General features: G+C 60.2%; 1 protein-coding gene across 4 annotated transcripts in view; it reads right to left on the reverse strand.

Moving 5' to 3' along the window:
- Positions 1-53: 53 nt before the first annotated feature.
- CRAMP1 (cramped chromatin regulator homolog 1) overlaps positions 54-20,018 on the reverse strand; it is a 57,210-nt gene continuing 37,245 nt past the window's right edge. For 2 of the 4 annotated variants that reach the window (XM_042972395.1, XM_042972394.1), the window contains 13 exons: positions 19,835-19,916; positions 18,268-19,410; positions 15,454-15,631; positions 13,433-13,614; positions 13,257-13,331; positions 10,874-10,955; positions 9,954-10,058; positions 9,590-9,768; positions 9,070-9,138; positions 8,280-8,511; positions 7,453-7,617; positions 6,357-6,502; positions 54-3,932 (listed from right to left, as the gene is read on the reverse strand). In XM_042972395.1, coding sequence (XP_042828329.1) covers positions 3,768-3,932; positions 6,357-6,502; positions 7,453-7,617; positions 8,280-8,511; positions 9,070-9,138; positions 9,590-9,768; positions 9,954-10,058; positions 10,874-10,955; positions 13,257-13,331; positions 13,433-13,614; positions 15,454-15,631; positions 18,268-19,410; positions 19,835-19,916 — 2,803 coding nt within the window. In that variant the 3' untranslated portion in view covers positions 54-3,767. The remainder of the gene's footprint in view (positions 3,933-6,356; positions 6,503-7,452; positions 7,618-8,279; positions 8,512-9,069; positions 9,139-9,589; positions 9,769-9,953; positions 10,059-10,873; positions 10,956-13,256; positions 13,332-13,432; positions 13,615-15,453; positions 15,632-18,267; positions 19,411-19,834; positions 19,917-20,018) is intronic. The other 2 variants (XR_006212688.1, XR_006212689.1) reach the window with 2 other exon arrangements.

Here is a 20,018-nt window from a genome sequence, read left to right on the forward strand (position 1 = left end):
CTGCAAAGATGTCACTCGGAGACCGCGCGAAGGAGAGGCTCACTCGGGAAGTATTAGATCAAGTATTAGTATGTATTTATGCACAATAATAAAAACAGATTTACAAGTTGAACTGGAAATTTAAACATAAGAAGTTTAACAGCTTTTGTTTATTATATTAAATAACCAAAACACCTTTTATTCCCAAAATTGGTAAAGAATAAATAATATAATTTACAATATGGTACAAAAAATAATCAGGAAGGACAGGCATTCTGCTTTATACATACACTGTATATGTATATTTATAATCTATAAAACAAATTCACATCTCAAACAAGCCGAAACCTTAGATGATATGGCTTAACGATTATCAAAAGAAACAGCGGTAAGTTCTGCGGCCCAGACCATAGCTCTAGCGCCAGCTATCCTGTTACAAAACAAAGGGTCCAGGTTGCTGTAGTGCTTCCAAGACTTAACGTGAGTTACAAATTACTGCGGGGTCCAGAGAGGTCTGACAGGAAAGGTTTGCGGTGGGTTTCTTCCTTTTTTTTCATAAGACAAGGTGCCCTATTTTCTCACAAATGCATTTGATAGATCTCAATGTCTCAAAAAAAAAAAAAAAAAAAAAAAACCGAAAACAAAAAACTGCTGCTTTCCTCCTCTACTGGTCTCCAAAATCTTTTATTCCATAACTTTTCTTTGCACAAGTTTGGATCCCATGCTGCGATCAAGTTAAAAGATGCTATCAAACTGAAAAGGACACCCTTTCCAGGATTCTGATGCTAAGTTGGATATGTGAGAAAGCAAGTAGATCAATGGATGAAATGTTTTCAAATATCCCCACTCCCTGAGCAAGTACTCTACACCTAGGAGATACGGAAAGATGAGGAAAATGTCACCAACAATCCTATGTGGGGCCTCCAGCTTCGACTTCTGTCTCTATTTTCTAGAGTGTAATGCTCATCGCTGGATAGTCACCATAGGAATCAAGGCCCAAACACACCAACTCCCTGGAGACCAGCTATCTCCCGTCTCAATCTTTAAAGAAGATGAATCAGCAAAAAGATCCCAGACAGCAGGAGACTGACTCGGGAGGGATTTTCTGAGGAACGGCCCTGGTCTCACAATGTGCTCGAATGCACGAAGAAAGCCAGAGGTTCACACGGAGATGACAACTTTTGTTGGGAAGGCAGAGGAAGATAAAGGAAGAGGGAAGTTTCTCTGCTTGGGTCTTTTGAAAATTCCAGCCCTTAACATTAGCTGCTTATTTTTATACACATACATTTAGGCTGGGAGAAAACACACTCATCCTTTTAATGCTAACGACGCCACTTCCCCTTAGCATGGCGAGCAAATGCTTATTTATACCTGTCTGGTTGCTGCAGAAGTGGCAGAATTTTCTGGAATCGTGTCAGCTTTATTACAGGTGAGAAGAATCCATCCACTGTCCTCATTAACCCACCTCCCAGCTGGATGACACTCCAGAGAGTCTGTGGTCCAGCCCCCAAGGGGAGGAGACACTAAATGGCCTACAAAAGCTGATCCAGATCCCTACTTGTCCTCCTTTTAGGTGTCATTGAGTAACCTGGGCCACCCTACCCACCAGACTGCCTCGGGGCGTCCCCTAAGGAAAGCAGCTTAAGACCTTCTACCATCTCTGGCAACGTGCACACTGCCACCAGGCACTGCTCCCAGCAGCGGTGCTATAATGTTACTTGGCGTCTCTGGTCCCAGACAGTGGGAGTAGAAGCAAGTTATGAGTGGCCTGAACTTGGTCTGGTGTCCTAACCTACTAAAGACCTAACAAAGTCAGATGCCCAGGGACAGATCTGCTGATCTTATCACCTCAACAGGGCGCTAATTCCAGGAAACGGATGGATGGATCACAAAACCACATAAGCTAGTTGAAAGACGCTGTGGTTCAAGTGATGCCATCTGTATCTCTTATTAAAGGGGCGCCATGTCCCTCTCTGACACATCTCCAGAGCTTTAGGACTTTCTGTAAGAGTCCAGAAGAGTGCTTTTATTGGTGCTATTTGGACCCGGACCCAGACCCAGACCAGAAAGAGGGAAACCTCCTTATAGGCAAGAGCTCTGAGAGACACTTAAGACGAGGGAAAGCTACTGCCCGGAAGCCTGCCCTCCTCCACTGCTCGGGGGGAACGACCCTGCCCGCAGCCTGTAGCGGCCACATCCGTCTGCTGAGATGATGAGATCAGGAGCATCCCCTCTGCTCGTATAAGACCTTTTCTCCCTTTTCACGCTGCCTCAACTCTTCACAGCGGACAGGGAGAGAAGCCCGTGTAGAGGGCCGGGGCTGGCCCGGGAGGCTGCCGCTCCATTCTGCTGCCAGTCGGGAAGAGGAAAGAGAAACGGTGGTCAGTTCTGGCGGGTTTCAGAAGCCAAAGAGCCTGGCTGCGGGGCGGAGGGTGAAGCAGCAGGTGGGACAGCGGGACGCAGGTTTCACCTGAGCAACACCACAGCACTGGCTCCCGGCCACCACGGATGCGGCTGCATGGTGCTTTGTCTGTGGAGCCTCCCTAGGCCGAGAAGCAAAGGAGCTTGTTGGCTCCGCTCTGCGGGGAGACCGGGCATGGAACCATCTGCAGCGATGCCGAACGGTCACCGGGGCCGGGGAGCACACCAGAGGGATGTGGTTTTTGTGTGCTCCGACTACACCCAGGCGTTCTGACCTCTGCTTGCGTTCCCCGCGCCGGGAAGAGGAGAGACAGAAGGCCACGGGGTGGAAATAACGTGAAGGATGAAATCTGTGTGCCCGGGAGGCTCTGCGCGAAAGCCCACGGAAGGGACAGGAGATGCCGAGGCAGAGAAACCCCTCCCCACAGGGCCCACGCCGGCAGATCAGGAGCTCGTTGGCAAAGGCTCAAGTGTGGTCCCAACAGAGAGAGAACATCTTAGTTGACCAAGAAGAGACTCAGATCACCGGGAAGAAACTTGAACACAGGAAGGAAACCATTAAACTCTGCTCTTCTCTGACATCTCCTAATTCTCAAAACACGAGGAAAATTTTTTCCAACCAGTTTAGCAGAACTTTTTCCTAAAAGTCCACACAACCTGCGTAAAACAGGATTCTTTCCTCCTTCCCATTGAGTCAGAACACACCTCTAGGTTTCTGCGGTGATGGCACCCGTTAGGCCGCCCTGTGATCCGAGGGTCCTCTGAGGGGTCTGCTAAAGGTAGAGACCCCATGAGGCAGAGCCTAGGCCATGCCCTGCTGTCCCTCCCTGTCATCACTCTGCAGAGAAAGCAACCCAAGAGTGCATAGGTTTGGCAGAAAGAAAGCAGCGGTGGCTGGAAGCATCCCTGCAGAGAATGGGGAGGCCGCAACTCCCTGGGACCAGCGACTACGCCAAGGCACACCCATTCCTTTCCCTCAGAAAGAAAGCCCACTGGAACATCGAACACAACAACTGAGGCAGAAGCGTGGGCAGAAATGTGGTCGCTATGCTGACCCTAACAGGAGACCCCATGGCTGGCAGGGAATTGCTCCAGCCCCATGGCCACGGCTGACATAGGCCCTTCCAGAGAATTCGTCCTCGTGTCCCGCGCCACCACTGGCCTCTGCCCGTTGGGACACGACTTGCTGCGTGTTGTGCGTTCTGGGGTGCAGAAGTTCCTCTGTTCGGACCGTCCTCTGGAGGGCCTGGGCTTGATTTGTGTTTTCTCTAGCCTGAAGAGGGCTACACCTACCACAGTTGAGGACCACCAGCCATGTGAGCCCTCCTCTGCAGGCTCCAGGATGCCCTGCCAGTGACGAGGTGTGGTCACTGGGACAGGTCACCGACGGGGGGCCCACCTCCACTGCCATCAAACAGGACCTCTCGGCGGCTGGGGTCGGCGATGGCTAGCTCTTGGGCCAAATCATTGAATCGAGATATGTAATCGATGCTGTTTTCATTCATCATGCACACCAGCTGGGAATCCACAACCTGTGGGGCAGAGGACACAAGGGAAGACCATGTCAGCCGGTGACTGGCTGGCTGCTGGACTGGAAGCGAATGGCCACCATGACTTCGGTGGATGGTCAATGAACCTGGCGTGTGTATAGTGAAGATTAGAATCCCCCAGCAACTAGCCATGTCACAACGGCTATTCTGTCACTTTGAGCACTGCCTCTCTTGACAGGTGTGCACAACAGCTAACCAGGCTATCCGGCGGCCAGGATCAGAGTGGTAGTTCCCAGCACACAACACTTACGGGAGACGATCAATAAGCAACGAGGCAAATGAGACGGAAGCAGAGATAGCGGGTGGCCACGGGGGTGGGGAACACATGGCCAGGAAAGAAATAAGAAGTGCAAAGACCGTGAGGGAAGACAGGCTTTGGCTCTTGAAGAAACGAGCAAGCTGGCGGACAGGGCAAAGGAAGGAAAACAGGGACAAAGACCAGTGTGTGCAGAGCAGAGGCCCGGGCACAAACACAGGAGACTCGGTCATCAGTGTGTCGTCTGCCTCCTTTGCAAGGGGCGTTGCTTTTGTGCACTCAGGGCCCAGAGCAGTGCCTGGCATGGAGTAGGCCCCGGGTAAGTATTTGTCAATGAATTGCATAACACAGTGAATGAATGAGAAGGCTTTGGAAAACTCTGGGTACGGCTATGGTAGGAACCCGAATTTTAAATTTTTTATGAGAGAGGCGCCCGGCCAACTCAGTTGGAAGACTATGTGACTCCTGATCTTGGGGTCATGAGTTTAAGCCCCACAATGTGATGGAGACATTACTTAAATAAGTAAACTTTAAACTTTTTATGAGAAGTATCATAGAAACTAAACTTCGTTTTCAAAAAGTAAAGCAAATAGTGTCTCTCTTCTCCATGTACGTTCCCCATCAGCTTCATCATTGTCAATCTGGGCCAGCCTGGCTCCACATTTCCCACCTACAACTCACACCCATCACCTCTGTTCACATCTTATCAGAAGGGCCTGGAGAGGGCCTAGGATGAACCCGGGCTGATCCTGGGATGAACCGGGGGTCAGTCTAGCACGTGCCCAGGATGAACCTGGGGTGGGTCTGGCAGGGCCTGAGGTGATCCTGGGGTGGGTCTGGGGTGGGCCTGGGGTGGGCCCAAGAGTCTACACTTCTAACAGCCCCAGGCACTGCCGAGCTGCTCTGGGGACCGCCTATGAACCGCGAGGTCCTGGCGTGCCGTCTACGGGTACGTGTGCCGCCCTTGTCTGCATGGACGCTGAGCGCTCGTAAGCGTCCGCACACAAACAGGAAGGGGACAGATGGGCTGTGCACGTGACCGCAGAGCCATGGGGTTTAAGAAACGCGCAGGGAGGGTGGGTACGGCATTCTTCTGTCTGTGTCTCTGTCGGGGCAGAAGGTCTGTTCACATCCCGGGTCGGCTCGAAACTCTGCAAAGCCTCCCTGCGAGGCCCCCACATCTCCAGGCACAGGTGAGGACTCACAGAAGCTGAGGATCCCTGGGAGACAGCCGTGAGCGCCCTTCCCTCCAGAACCTGACTATAAAATCCCCAGGAGATACCACTGACACCTGGACGTCCCACAGGAAAAGTATCTAAGAAGTGTTGCTTGAGAACCTAACAACTGACTCGACCCTTCGGGGTCGGGGGACCTAGATGTGGCGTTCTCTCCCTCTTAGGCACATCCTCTGCCTCGGTCTGAGTGCCGGGGCTGCATACCCCACACTAGCTCAGTGCACCTGTGTCCACTCCGTCGATGGGCACCTGTCCTCGCTGGCCTCACCTGCTTGCTGACACCATTCGCTCCTTGTGGGGTGGGGACCCGGGGAGCCTCGTGAGCAGACAAAGAAACGGGCCTCTCAGACCGAGTCTCAGCTCCACGCCGAGGGTCTGCCATCACCTGACGCGGGCAGGAGCCCGGGGGAGCAGAGCCCACTCTCCAGCTTCGCTGGCCAGCAGCCTCCTGCCACGATGCAGGGGAATGCTGCCCGTGCTGTCTCTGCCCGTTGGGGGCAGCGTCGATGACGGGCCTCTACCACTGACTGCACTGTCCCTGTCTATCAGGGAGGGGCAGCACCGATGACAGGTTCCCTACCACTGCCGCCCACTCGGCTAAAACCAGAAGCAAGGCGGCGAGGAGTGGCACTCCCGCCTCGGGTCATGCAGCTGCTGTAGGACAGAACGAGATCCAAACCCTGGCCGGGCTGCCCGCAGAGGCCCAGCGGTTGGCCCGACACCAGGGCGTCCCAGGCTCCCAGCCTCCGGGGCCCAGCTGTCAGGGTATGTCACGTGCCGCCCCGCAGGAATGGATGCCGCCTCCCTAGTCAGGAGAACTCGCAGCTCTCAGGCACCACACGGGCCGGCTGGAGGGGAAGGCCAGCTCCGGGAGGCGGGCTGGCGGTGGAAGTTGGGCGAAGGCCGCGCACTCACCTCAGCGACGTCAGCCAGGGACCTGGACACGAAGGAGTCTCTCGAGTTGCCATCCAGCAAGCTGGGGCCCAGCAGGGAGGTGCCGCTGGGGGGCCCCGTGGGGGTCGGCAGCATCTTCCGGCTCTTCTCCGGGGAGATGAAGCTCGCTGCCGAGAGAAGGAGAACGCATGCTGAGGCTGGCTAGCCCGGACCCGTCCAAGGGGAGGATCCCGCGGGCCGCACGGGGCCGGCGTCAGCCCCATGCTCGTGTGGGTGCAGCCGTTGCGCGGTGCGTGGCCCTTCCCACACGGGGAGGCCGGCAGAGCTCTCCGTGCGGCGTCTGGTCGTCACCCTCTCCTCCGTGTAAGGTAGTCTCTAACTTTTCATAATTTATATTTGACCTTGCAAACACCCGCACTGTCCTATGCGATTTCATCATCGACGCTGTCTGCCCATACCGCCATCGATGGAGCCCCCACCGTTCGGGGCCACCAGGCCTGGTGCCCACACGTGCACCGACCCGGCTCATCGTGTGTCCAACAGCCCCTTTCAGGGGCCACCAGTCCCCGGACCACGCTCACGCCCGGCTGCCCTGAACACCAGGTGCGCTGACCCCGACGTGCCACAGGAGCTCCTCCTGCGTAGGCCACAGAGGCCGGTGTGGCTGTCCTTAGCAGCTCCTCCCACCATACGAACACCTGGCTCCTGGGGAGGGGACCCATCCCACGATGCTCTGATCTTCAAAACACGCTGAGGATGGGGGAGGAAACTGAAAACCCCCCGAGCCGCATCCTACCCTGCCGACAACAACAAGGGCAGAAGGCCCGCGCAGGCAGGAGCCAAAATAGGGGGCGGCCCGGAGAGAGGCACAGGAGACTGAGAGGCGAGGCACCCATCTCAGCTGGGCTGAAGGTCACACGTGTCCACGTTTGCCATAGCACGGTGACGTGCATTTCCCCTGCGTAAGTGCCGCGGGATGAACCCCGAAACAGGATAGGAGTTCTAGGACTTCTGCCGCAGTGCGGAGACGTTAGACTCCAGTCCCCGCCTGATGTGCCACAGGGAGCCCGCTGGCGCCCTGCTGGCCTGCGACGACGACCCAGGCGTCTACACTCACCAAACAAGCTGCTGAGCGACGAGTCTGTGGGGTCGCTGGGGCACCACTGGGGGTCGTGGGTGGGGGAGGCGATCCAGTCCGGCTGGGGGCTGCTGGATGGGGACGGAAGGCTCTTGGAACTGTCACTGCCATTCAGTTTCGCTGGAGAAAGAGGGACTCCCTCACCTGTCAACGGACACCGCGGATCAGAGATGGCAGTGGGGGGGGGGGGGGGAGAGCACCCCACCTCCCCAACCTGCCATCAACAAACAGCAGCATGGCACAGTCAGGCACCACTGAGCATCTAGACCTGGGGCCACGTGGGGCCACGTGGGGCCCCGTGGAGGATGAACAATATTGGCCTGCAGGGGAGACCCGTGGTGGCAATCCCAGTAGCTATGGTTATGACTGACAAGGCCAGACCCCATGTTGAGGGCCACCCCAACCTGTCACTGGTGCCGACACCAGCCCTCTGACGCACACGCTTCCCAACTTCACCAGGAAAACGCACGACGGTGCGAGCTGAGTTCTGTGTGAATCCACAGCCGGAAGCAGACCAGCTGTCCGGGGAGCCAGGGAGGCCAGGGCCCCAAAGGCCCCAGGCCAACACCCTCCAAGGGCCTGCACAACCAGGATTCACAGCTAGCCAGAAAGAGGCCCTCTCTGAGCCTTGGGCTGCAGAGGCCTTGTGGGCCCTCCACTGGGGCCGCCCCCACAGGCGGCAGACGCTCCACACCCCAGAGGGGACTCAGGACGGGAGCGTGCCCAGCAAGTGTGCAGACACCTGGCAGGAGGTCAGGCCCCTGGGGGACCTGGAGAGGAGGGCACACGGGCGCCCTGACCCTCACCATACTGGCCGGAGCTGATGGCAATCTCGATGATGGAGTCGCTGATGTGCGTGGCGGGCTCGCCCTGCGAGAGCACGTCCTCAGGCGGGCCGGGCAGGGAGATGTCCAGCAGCGCGGAGACGTTGGGCGGGGACAGGCGGCTGCTGGAGCCCTCCGGCGCGGGCACGGGTGTGGGGAGCCCGTTGTGGAGGGGAGCCTTGGCCAGCTCAGATAAGGAGAGAACAGGTGAGCCCTGGGCGGAGACACAGCGGGTCAGTCAGGAGCATAGAATGCAAAATCAGCCTCAGCTTCACGAGCAGTGACACGTGACAGGCGGACTGCCGCATACAAGGACCTGAGCGGTCGCTTCTTCCTCCCCAGCGAGGAACACGCACAGGGGATTCACTTCTGAAACGACTCCAGGGCGGGCAGCACGGGAGGGCCTGGCGGAGGCGGCCGGCAGGACAGCTGGTAAACTGGGCAGAGGGGTAGTGCTGGGCGGGGGTGGGGGGGGCGCTACCCACTGCCACCCTCCTCCGCCTTGGCCCAGGACACTTAGTCTTTCCAGGGGTGCATCTGAAACAGGCCGCCTTGCAGAGGAGAAGGAGGAAGGACCTGAGGCGGAGGACACACGTTCACCTGTCTGGGCGAGGCAGGTGGACGGACAAAGCCACCGGGCGGCAACGGCTGTCTGTGTGCCCTTGCCACAACCTCCGGAGAAGCAAGGGTCACAGGAAGACCCCGAGGGTGGGGGCCTGGCCTAGGGGTCCCGGGGCAGGCACTGTGCTCAGCAACTGACAGCACATCCTACCTGGAAACTGTCCGTCACTGGCTCCTGCTCAGGCCTCGAGGGAACGCTGACGAACGGGCCGCTGGCGCCCTACAACACCACCAGGACAGCCCGTGACCCTCCGCCCACACCTGGGGTCGTCTGCCAGTTCAGAGGGCAAGCCAAGTCCCAGCAAAGCCCGAGGGCACGGGTGGTGGGGGGAGTCGGAGGCCAGGCGGGGAGACAGGGCGAGCGACTTCTGCAGACAGACAGAGCTCCACGCCTGTCTTAGCTCTGGATCCTGCCGCATCACAGCAAGCCTGTCCCCACTGCCTTTCTTGGTGGCTCTCCCCTCGGGACCACACGATGCTCACCCACGCCATGGCCTCCCTGGTTCAGGCACTCTCCTCCGGCCTACTGGGGCCCATCCACTTCTCAGGCAGAACTGGGAGCCCAGCGTGACCTCAGCCCCGTGGCCTTGGTGCCCACATATCTGGAAAGTGACCGACCTATCCCAGAAGCTGGTAGGGATGCGAAGAAGCCTTTCTATAAACACACTCACCCCCACGGCAGGGATGGGGTCTCCGTTCTGGTGGGTGCCGGTGGAGTCCTGACCCGGGACGGTAGCGGTCACCTCGTCTGAAGAGAGCGGGGAGATGCCAGACAAGCCCTCAGTGTCCAAGACAGGCAGGGGGCTCCCGGGGATGATGCCGGCACTTTTAGCTGCCAAGTCGATAGCACCTAGCAGCAGAAAGGACATTTCGAACCTCGTCTCCAGGGACACCCTGACACGTGCCCCAGGGGGCTCCCTCACACCTCATTTCCAAGAAGGCCAAAGGCCCCGAAGGGTAACCACACACAAGGACTGCAGGAGAGGAGAACAGAAACCTCACTTGGAGGCTGTCGTGCTAACGACAGAAACTTACTGGCCAGATGACCCGGGGCCTGGGGTGGAAGGGCCTTGGGCACAATCGGCCGAGACAGGGCCGCTTTGGTCAGGGAGGACTGGATGGGCCGGAACGAGCCTCTGCCTGTGAGGACAAGAACAGAGACAGACGCGTCGGCCTGCACCCTCTGACCGCACAAAGGGGGCCGCGCATGGTTTCCTTTGAGGCCGCAGACAGAAGCTGAACCATTTCGGGAAGCAGTGAGCCTCCCAAACCCTTGCTGACGTTTGACAGGGGTCAGACGGGGTCAGACGGGGAGAAAGCCCCGGCTCCCGGGACTCAGCGCCGCCACACTCCCCAGGCCGCTGGAAGGGTGCAGTCGTACTGCCGCCGGCGTGGGCCCAAAGGGGGACGTGCGCCTGCACAGCCTGACTCTGCCTCGGCAGGTGGGCGCCCCCGCTGGACGGGGCAGCTGAGAGTGGGCACGAGGAGCCATTGACGCTCTGGCGCGTGCGCCCGACAGGTGCAGATCGAGGCTGGCTTAGAGGGTGCGTCGCAGATTGCAAGCTCCGCTCGCCATCCCTACTATGTAACAAGGTGTCCCTCAAAGAGCCAGGGCTCCTGCTGCGCTTCCAGACCCGCGGCAGCGTGCCATGCACACGCCGAGGTCAGGCCTGCCGGGGGCAGACGACAGGTGCTCCCCGGACACTAGCGAGCAGAGCCTCCAAGCCAGGGCCCCCGAGCCCATCTGTGAAGGAAGCTGCCCGCACCCCACCTGCCAGGGGGGGGTCCAGGCCCGCCGCTCCACGGCCCCGGCCCACACGGGGGCACACCCGGTGTTTGTGGACGGGACGCACAGAGGAATGCTGGGGAGGTCATGCCGAGAGCCAACGGCACAAACGTCTAGCGTGCCCAAAGACGAGGCCGGGTGTAGCGGAGGAGCAAAGCCGGGCACTTACCAGTTATGGAAGAATTGGACAGGATGGAAAAGGAACAGACGTTGTGGGACTGGTTTTCAGATGGCCGAGGAAGCAGTGTTCTCTGTGGAAGAAGAAGACCTGTCATCAGGTGTCACCTGTCATCAGGTGATGGAGAGACCCTGGCACTAAGAATCACTCAAGGGATGAGTGACGGGCTGGAGGGGACATTCCAGGTAAGAGGGGCCCGAGGGGGGCTCCGGCACTAGAGCTGATGATACGAGGGCCCCCAGGGCACCCTGAGGACAGCTGTGTCCATGGACCCCAAGTCCCTGAATACTGGAGCCTCTCCGGGGAGAGCCCTGGGGAGCGATGCCAGGCTAACCCAGAACGCCCCCCCAGTCCTGCACAACTGCTCACGAGCGCTGGACGGGGACGGTTACGAGACACACCCTAGATCTGGGACTCCTCACGTTTGCGGTGAAGAAGATAAAGTGGCTCCTTGCGATGCAGACGGGCAAAGGGCCTTTGCCACTCTGCCCACCCGTCCCTGCTCCTGGCCTAGGTCTCCTGGGTGTGAATAATTAAGTGCCAACCGGACCACCGCCTAGTAGGGAATTATGGGAACTGCCGAAACCGTTAGTCACTGAAGTAAAACGTGAACGCGGTCTGACACCACAAAGCGTCACGAGACGCTGCCGGCTCTGGGTGCACAGGTGTGGTCTCCCTATCCCGCAGAGGCTCCCCGAGGCATCATCACAGAGAGAAGGTGGCTGCTACCAGGGCCGCTAACGACACAGAGGGCCGACAGGTCTGCTCAGCTACCAGGAGGCAGCCGGGCAGCCCGCTTCCGCGGCAAGGAGCCGTGCAGGTTGTGTGTTGGCCTCGCTTCCGACGCGCGCCGTCGGAGGAGGACAAGAAATGCCGGGGCTGCAGCAGCCCCGCCGCCCTGCCCTGGGCGTGTGACAGCAGCCTGGATGGCAGGGGAACGAAAGACCAGGGCCGTGTGCCAATGACACTTTCTATAAAACCGTAAATGCAAAAGAGCACATACTACGCGCGGTTCCGTTTACGTGAAACGCTCAGAGGAAGCAAATCCAGAGAGACAGAAAGTGGGCTGGTGGTGGTCGTGGCTGCCAATGTCTGTGGGGGGAGGGGCACTTCAGGTAATGTGAAGGTGTTCCGGGATCAGACGGCGGTGGCAGGCGCACAGCCCTGGGAATGTACTAACGCCACTGAACAGTACACGTCAGACCTTTACGCCGCGTGAATCGTGAACCGGTAAGAGTCGTCACAAAACTAAACAGAAGGCCGCCACGGAAGGCCACGCAAGTCTGTAGTCCTGGATGGACTCCCACGAGCCAGCCAGCATCCTCCCGCTTCCCCGGGCAGGACTCGCGAACTTCACCCGACACGCAGCTTCCACGCGCGGCGCACACAGGACCTGGAATACAACCGTCTCCCACATCCACAGGGGACGTGTTCCAAGACCCCCCCGGAGGCCTCCAAGTGCACGTGGCAAACCCTGCGTGGGCTTTTTCTGTGTGGACACACCTGCGATCAAGTTTGTAAGTTAGGCACGGTAACAAATCAACAACGCCGAGTAACGATGCGGTAACACGATGACGATATACTGGAATGGGAACGTGTGAGCGTGGTCTCGAAAGATCTCAGCGCCGCACGGACTCCTGTCCCTCAGCTCGTCGCCCACGTGAGCGGCACAGGCACGTGACGGAGCGAGCCTACTGCTGCCCTTGTGACGAGCTGTCAGGACCACGTCTGCTCCCCGCTGACTTCGGGTACCATCCGCGGCTAAGGGGGGGCCGCTCTACACCATTCTGCGTCAGCCCTGTCGTGTCAGCTCATTTCTAAGGAAGTTCGTCTCGAGACAGGAAGACGACAGCACTAAAAGAGACCTACGCGTTTATTCTCACGTAACACGTTGGTCAACGTCTAAGCTGATGGTTCTGTCAGAATCTGAGCGTCACCCCTTTTATCTTTTTACCTGTAAGTACAAATGCCCCTGCAGTCGCAGGCCTGTCGCTCCCGGGCTGTGCCCTCGGGGCCGCATGTGGCTCCTATGGGGTCTCCGGCACTCACTGTTAGGAGCTCAGGAGAGCCATTCCGCCCACCTTGCCAACTGCTTCCGCTGACTACGTACACATAAACAGAGGCTCCGACGGTCCTCGAACGTATCCCCGCCCGGGACACTCTTGGGACTCAAATCCCCACAACTTCCTGGTTGTTTTGCAAGGGCTTTCTAAGCTGTGCAAAGATTATCATTACTTCGGGGCACAGTCAGAGCCCCCGTTACTACTCCGTCCCAGGCACAAGAAGGAAGGAGGGGCGGAGGCCTCGGTCTCACAGGAGGAGCCGCAGGAAGGCCGAGGGGTGGGAGCACCCAGATTCCCGAGGGCACCCTCACCTGGACCACCAATGGCTTCCGCAGGTGCCGGTTCCGCAACTTCCTGGGCTTCGGCAGGAAGAAATCCGACTGCATCTGTGAGGAGACAGCGCGGGCCTGAGAGCGAGCCCCCAGAGCCCCCAGAGCCCCCGGACGCAGGGCCCCCCCTCCGCCGGCAGGGCGCCGCCCCCACTTACGCTGATGGAGTTCAGGTGCTGACGGAAAGTCAGTTCTGTCTCCTTACTGGGAGAGTAGAGCTTCCCATGTCGGCTGTTGGGCGGCAAAGTAGTGGGGACGGCGAAAAGGCCACCGTCTGAGTCACTGCTGCCTGTGCTGGAGGGGCCAGCCACCAACAGGGGTCTCGGCGGGTTTCTCAGACCTAGAGACCAAAGGAGAGCCAAAACAACCACTCACCCAGCAGCACCCCCAGCGCAAACAGAGCGGTCTCAGGAAGAGAACTGGGAAGGAATTCGGGACAACTATTCCGATTTCAGTCCCCAAACCTGCTTCCTATCTTCTCCCTGGAACTCTAGCTCCCACTGTGAGTAAAACCTTGGCCCTCGCCGATAAAGGCACTCTGCCGCTTTCATCGACAGCAGGAAGTGCAGACAGGCCTTCAAAGACATTTCAGAGCTGGAAGAACCTTCCAGACCATCTTGCGTAGACCAGAGATCGGCAAGCTTTCTCTATAAAGAGTCAGAGAGTAACTGCTAGCTTGCTGGGCCATACAGTTCTGCAGCTGTGGCGTAGGCGGCCGGCCCCCAGCAGCCTGTGCGCCTTCGCGAGGCCACGCGCCACGGTCTACCGGTCCCGGCTCTCAATCTCTGTTACACCAGAAACAGCCCGGAGATAAAAGGACAGAAAACATTTACTTAGGAACCACGACTTTGGGACTCTGCTGCTTCCTGCATGCACCCTCACTTTGTGGTGGACACGGGTCCCCTCTGCTTAGCTCATTTACAAATCTGTGGAATTCAGCTCCTACTCGTGCAGTCCAGAGACAGGCCCTCTAGGCACCAGTTGGACTCTGGCACCACAAACGTATTGGTCTAGAAGGATCCCCAATTCAGAAAGAGATGGGTGTCAGGGTGCCTGGGTGGCTCAGTCAGTTAGGCATCCGACTTCGGCTCAGGTCATGATCTCCGGGTTCCTGGGTTCAAGCCCCACGTCGTGCTCTGTGCTGGCACCTTGGAGCCTGGAGCCTGCTTCAGAGTCTGTCTCCCTTTCTCTAACCACCCACCCCCCTCCCCCCGCTTCATGCTCTCTGTCTCAAAAATAAACATTTAAAAAAAAAAAAAAAGAAAGAAAGAGATGGGTGTCCAAGAACGTACAGAATTATGTAATTTTAAGAACAGAACGGAAGGCAGGAAAAGACCACACCATCCACCAGCCAGCCCCACCATCGACACTTGAGCCTCCATCTGCAAGGACACCAGACCCAGTCTCGGTCACCCCAGAGGACACCACACGGTGCTCTCGTTCAACAGGCAGGCTATTCCCAACACACAGAAAACAGGAAGCCAGTGACGTGCTCAGAATGCCTCAGAAAACAACCCCGGAGAACCACTAACACACAGGACGCCAAGTCTGTTCGGTCAGATTAAGAACAAGGCGTGGGGCTGGTGGTCATCACGCAGAGACCCCGGCCGGTGAGGGGCGTTCAAGACGTCCAGGACGGCCGAGGTCCTGCAGCGAGAGCACCCACCTACAGGGACCGTTATGACACCCTTCACACCTGGCGAGGACGCACAGCATGTGCCCGTCCTCAACGCCTGTTGCCCCGTGTACCAGATAACCCAAGTCATGACCCCGAACTTAAGCTGCTCCCCAGTTACAGCTGGGACAGAGGAACAGCGCAGACGGGCAGGCCAGAGTTAACTTCTCGGGAATCCCTTAACCCGAGGGCTGACTTGTAACGTGAAGGGAAACACTCCCTTCTCCGACTCGCAGCCGCCGATTCAGCATGTTAGAGAGGCTTCCGCTGACCTCACAAGGATCCCCCGAAGCGACCCAGCTGTCACGGGCCACCCCTTGTTTCCCACCGGGAGCGCCCCAGGACCTCAAAGCCTTATGTGCCAGGCGCGTGCTCACCTCCCCGTGAGGGGTGGGGATTTCTGCTCTAACACCCGGGCCAGCGGGGCCGGGCGTCAGGCATCCCCGTGCCCTCAGCTGACACGGCCCACGTGTCCAGGAAGGCACCGGGACGGACGGGTCTCACCTGAGGAGCAGGACGCGGAGCTCGGAGAGAAGGCCTTGCTGTTGCGCAGGGCGGACTGGCTACGCGGGCAGCGCGGGCTCCGGGAGCTGACGGTCACCACCTTCCCTGGCGGGGTCGCGGACTGTTCCTCTTGGGCGGGCCTCGCAGAAGCCGTGGAGCTGACGTTCCCTTCTGGAGCCTGGGACAGAAAGGGCCACCACAGGAGCCCAACTCAGCCCGTGAACAATGGTTCTGGGACGAGTGCCCCTGAATGGAAGGCAGAATGCCCTCAAGCTTAGGGCACACCAACGGGCTCAGAGACCACACTTCTACAACGGCAAAGGGCAGCGTCCCCAAATCACTTGGCAGAAGGCCACTTGTAAAAGCCCCCGGTCGGGGAGGCCCTCAGGGGCACAACCATTCTCCGCCCCTGGCTTTGCTGCCCGTAGGCGACACGGACAGGCCACCCCCTCGTGCGGTGACAGGAGGCAGAGATGTGTGAAGGTAGCGGGTCTCCCACCAGCCTACGAAGTGCTCACGCTGCTGGAGGGAGCCGCTGGATGGCCGGTGACACCAACCACGTTTCAAAGGCCCGCTCGAGGGGGATGCACCGGCCTGTCCTGATCCTGAGCCGGAGAGTCTCTACAATTAACCACGCTCACAGTCCAAACGCCCTCTGTGGAGTCGGAATGCCAACCTCGGGGCTCTGCAGGCCCCAGCGCGGGCTACTGACCCGCAGGGGCCCCGGGGGGAGACACGCCCTCAGGCCCACCTCAGGCCTCACTCTGGTGACCTCCTCCCGACCGGCCCCAGGGCCCACCGGGCCGAACTTTCTGTGAATTAGGGAGCCCCGTCCCCTGCTGTCAGCACAACCTGGCCTGCTCTGCTTGCTCAGTGACCCTGCGTCTTCCTGTGCCCCCACAGCCCCTGCCCACCTTTCCCGTTCTGTGGGACCCTCCCTCTCTGTCCCCTCCCACGTGGCTTATCCAGCATCCCCATCCAACCAGCCAACAGCGCGCCCAGCAGCCTCCCGTCGAGGTCCCGGCTGTCTGGGGCCCGGGCGTCCGCTGCACTTGCTCGCAGGCTCAGCCGGCCCGCCTTTCACTCAAGGTCTCCGCGCTCAGCTTAGGCCTCTGCCCGCTGGTTCTCACACCTGAGCCGTATCAGAATTGCCTGGGTCCGGAGGTCCAGACGGGGTCTCCGGGCCACAAGAGCCTGCATCTCCCACAAGTCCCCAGGAGACGTGGAGGCTGCTGGGCCCCACCCTGGGGCCATGGGTCTGAGCACCCTGCTTTGAGTTCTCTGCAGTGTTTCCAAGCTGCTCCTCCCTCCTCTCCCAGGCAAGGCCAAGGCCAGGACCCGTGTCCCCTGCCGCCCCAGGCTTCTCAGGAGCTGGCCTCACTTGGCCTCCTTCCCCAGGGTGCCGGACATGCTTCTGTCTCACCAGGATCCTCCCCTGAGGCCTCCAAAACCCTAACTTGAGATTGCTTCCTAAATTCCTCATCTCTGTCCAGTCACCCAAATACGGCCCCTGTCTGCGCGCAGGTCGCCGGCCTCCACACCACTAAATCTAAAGGCCGCTGCTCACCCTCGGGCTGCACCCACGCGGCCTCTGCAGCATCCGGCCAGTTCCCACCCACCCGAGAGCGCCACCTCCCCCACGGCACCACTCGCACCCTCCACGTACTAACGGAGCACCTCTCAGAGGCAAAAGCCATGCGGGGACGCAGCCAGGAAGGGGATGGGGAGCCTGAGGGAGAAGGGTGGGAGAGGGGGGAGGAGGCTCACCGAGAGCCGTCCGCCCAGGAGAAGCGGGTGTGCTGTGTAGATGGGACTTGGCGCCGAAGGGTCCACAGGGACCCCACAGTCCCGTTCTGTCCCCCAAGCTCCACTCCCTCCTGGCCACCATGTTCTGCCCGGAACTCACGAACCCTCACGCTACCGCTGAGCCCACACAGCAACTTAGGAACCCCCTGCCGCAGACTCTGTTTCTTGTGCCCAGGAAAGCCCACCGGACTTTCTCATCGGTGGCACCTTCCCACCCCGTCTCTGCTGACTGGGCGCCCCAGGAGGGGGTCACAGCCACTCCCCTGGCTTAGGGGCCACCCCACCACGGAGCCTCCTGAGGAGCCCCGGAGCCCTCACCCCGTGGGGCAGAGCCGGCACCTGTCCGTCCTCACCCCCTCCCTCCTCTGAGCCTGTGCCACCGTCCTCCAGGACGGCCACACTAAAGCACAAACCGCCCTGTCGTTCTCTCCGCTGAAACTCGCGACGTTTCTGACGTTAGCCGAAGCCCAACCCCCACTGGGCTCCTGGAAGTGGCTGCTGCATCGCCGTCCCCTCGGCCAGCACGTGAGGGCTCAGCGTGATTACTGATGCCTAGCAAGGCACGGCTTACTGGTCACTGTCATCTTTGGAGCCTCGTGTGAGCCACGAAGGATAGTGCCCAAGCCTGGCAGCAAACAGGAGCCCTGCTCTGTGAAGCACGGCCTCCCTGGTCACCCCAGTCCCTCCTGCTGCCCTTCCAGCTGAGAGCCCTGGGGTGCATGGTCCCCCTGGGCCCTCCTCCCCTCCTGCTGAGAGCCCCGGGGCACATGGTCACCCGGGTCCCTCCTCCCCTCCCGCTGAAAGCCCTGGGGCACATGGTCCTCCCTTCTCCCCTCCCTCTTGAGAGCCCTGGGGTGCATGGTCCCCCCAGTACCCCCTCCATCTGAGAGCCCTGGGGCACATGGTCACCCTGGGCCCTGCCTCCCCTCCCGCTGAGAGCCCTGGGGGCGCAGGGTCACCCCGATCCCCCCTCCTCCCCTCCCGCCGAGAGCCCCGGGGTGCACTCACCAGCCTGGGGTTGACCTCGGTGGAGATGAGCTTCAGGAGGCAGCTGAGCAGGCGCTGCTTGTGGAAGGTGGGGGGCGGGGAGCCGCCGCGGGGGCCCTGCGCCTGCCCGCCGGGGGCCTGGCCCTCGGGGCCCAGCACGGCCAGCCAGTCGTACTCCAGCTGCAGCTTGTTCGGCTTGCCCATCATGAGGTAGACTTCGGCCAGCGTAAGGCTTTCGGAGGTCTGCAGGTTCCAGCCCTCCTCACGGAGCTGCTGGGCGAGCCGGCTGGCAGGGACGTCCTTCGGAGGCTTGGCGGCAGGCTGTCCCTGAGGCAGGGGTTCCAGGGGGCTCCCCTTGTCCTGGGGCTCCTCCGCGGGTGCGTCTGCCAAGTCTTTAGTGCAAACATCTGGCTGGAGCCCGGGACTGGACTGAAGCTCTGCACCCTGTGGGGCCCGGACAGGGGATGGGGCCCCGGCCCGGGCAAGGTCAGCCGCCTCCGCGCTGCCAGGACCACGAGTCTCTGGGGAGGGGCACCCCGGGGGCCGCGAGTCCGCGCATCGGCACTGCTCGGGGATGATGAGGTCCTGACAGGACTTCATGTAGCGGGGGAAGGGGTCAAGGAGGGAGAGCTCCTCCTCCAGCTCTGGGAGCTGGCCGCAGGTGCACGGCACGTCCCCGGGCTCTCGGGCGGGGCCATCTGCAGGAGCAGCCGTGGGGGTCTTCTCGAGCCGCGCCCCCGCATCCTGGAGCCTGTCAGGAGTGTCTAGACCACCGAGGCTTGGGGCGGCCCCCTCCCCGGGGGCACTTTCAGGGGAACTCTCTCCGGAGCTCTGCGAGGCGTCGGTGGACGGAGGGGGACGTCCGGGGCCCTTGCCCTCGGCGCCACCCCGTGGACACTTCACCTGGCCCCTGGCCGTGCCCTGGCCGCTCTGGATGCCCAGGATCTGCGCGGGAGGCAATGTGTGGGTGTCCCTGGCGCTCTGCCTGCACCGGCCGCCCTCCTGCCAGTGCACCGTGCAGAAGGCTTTGGAGTGCACCACGCGGGCCACGCCCGGGAGCGGCGTCAGCGTGCAGCTCTCTCCGGGGAACAGGTGCAGGGCCACCTTCTCCTGCGCGGGCGCCGCGAGCGAGTGCTGCAGCTGCCGGTCCTCCAGCGTCTTCCGCTGCCACAGAGGTCAAGGAGCAGCCGCAGCAGTGGGCCCCACCGGGCAGTGCCGGGCCTCGCGCAGACCACCGGCCAGGCACCTCCTCCCTCACCGATGTCACACCCAACGAGCCCCTCCCGGCTGGGGGCAGCCCGGGACACAGGAAGTCTGGGGCTGTCCTCGGCCGTGCCGCTCAGCCTGCCGGCGGGGACGCCGTGCACGCCCCCTACCCCGAGCCACGTGGACCAGATGCCGCCACCGGCAGTGTGGACAACAGGAAGGAGCTCACACCCGAGCCCCGGGACAAGGGGCTACAGGTTTAGTTCTGGTTCTACGCAACCCCGTGGGCCCGCTGTACTCTCAGGCCAGAGAAGCGAGACCCCACCCTCAGGCGCAGGGGCCGCGGAGTTTGGGCGAGTTTGTTTTAGTAGGAAAAGGATACAATCCGCACTTCGTGGAGCGCCCACTTCTGTTTTAAGAATTCGATGAGGCTGGAGACCTTCCGATGGAGCTCCACGATCATCCTGCCGAGAAATCACAGGCAGGACAAGGCGGCCATTACACAGGGAAGGGACCTTCTGAAGGGCAGCGCGAGGCCATGAGGCGAGGCCATGGGATCGAGGAAG

Source organism: Panthera tigris, chromosome E3 (assembly GCF_018350195.1).
Source record: "Panthera tigris isolate Pti1 chromosome E3, P.tigris_Pti1_mat1.1, whole genome shotgun sequence".
Taxonomy (NCBI): domain Eukaryota; kingdom Metazoa; phylum Chordata; class Mammalia; order Carnivora; family Felidae; genus Panthera; species Panthera tigris.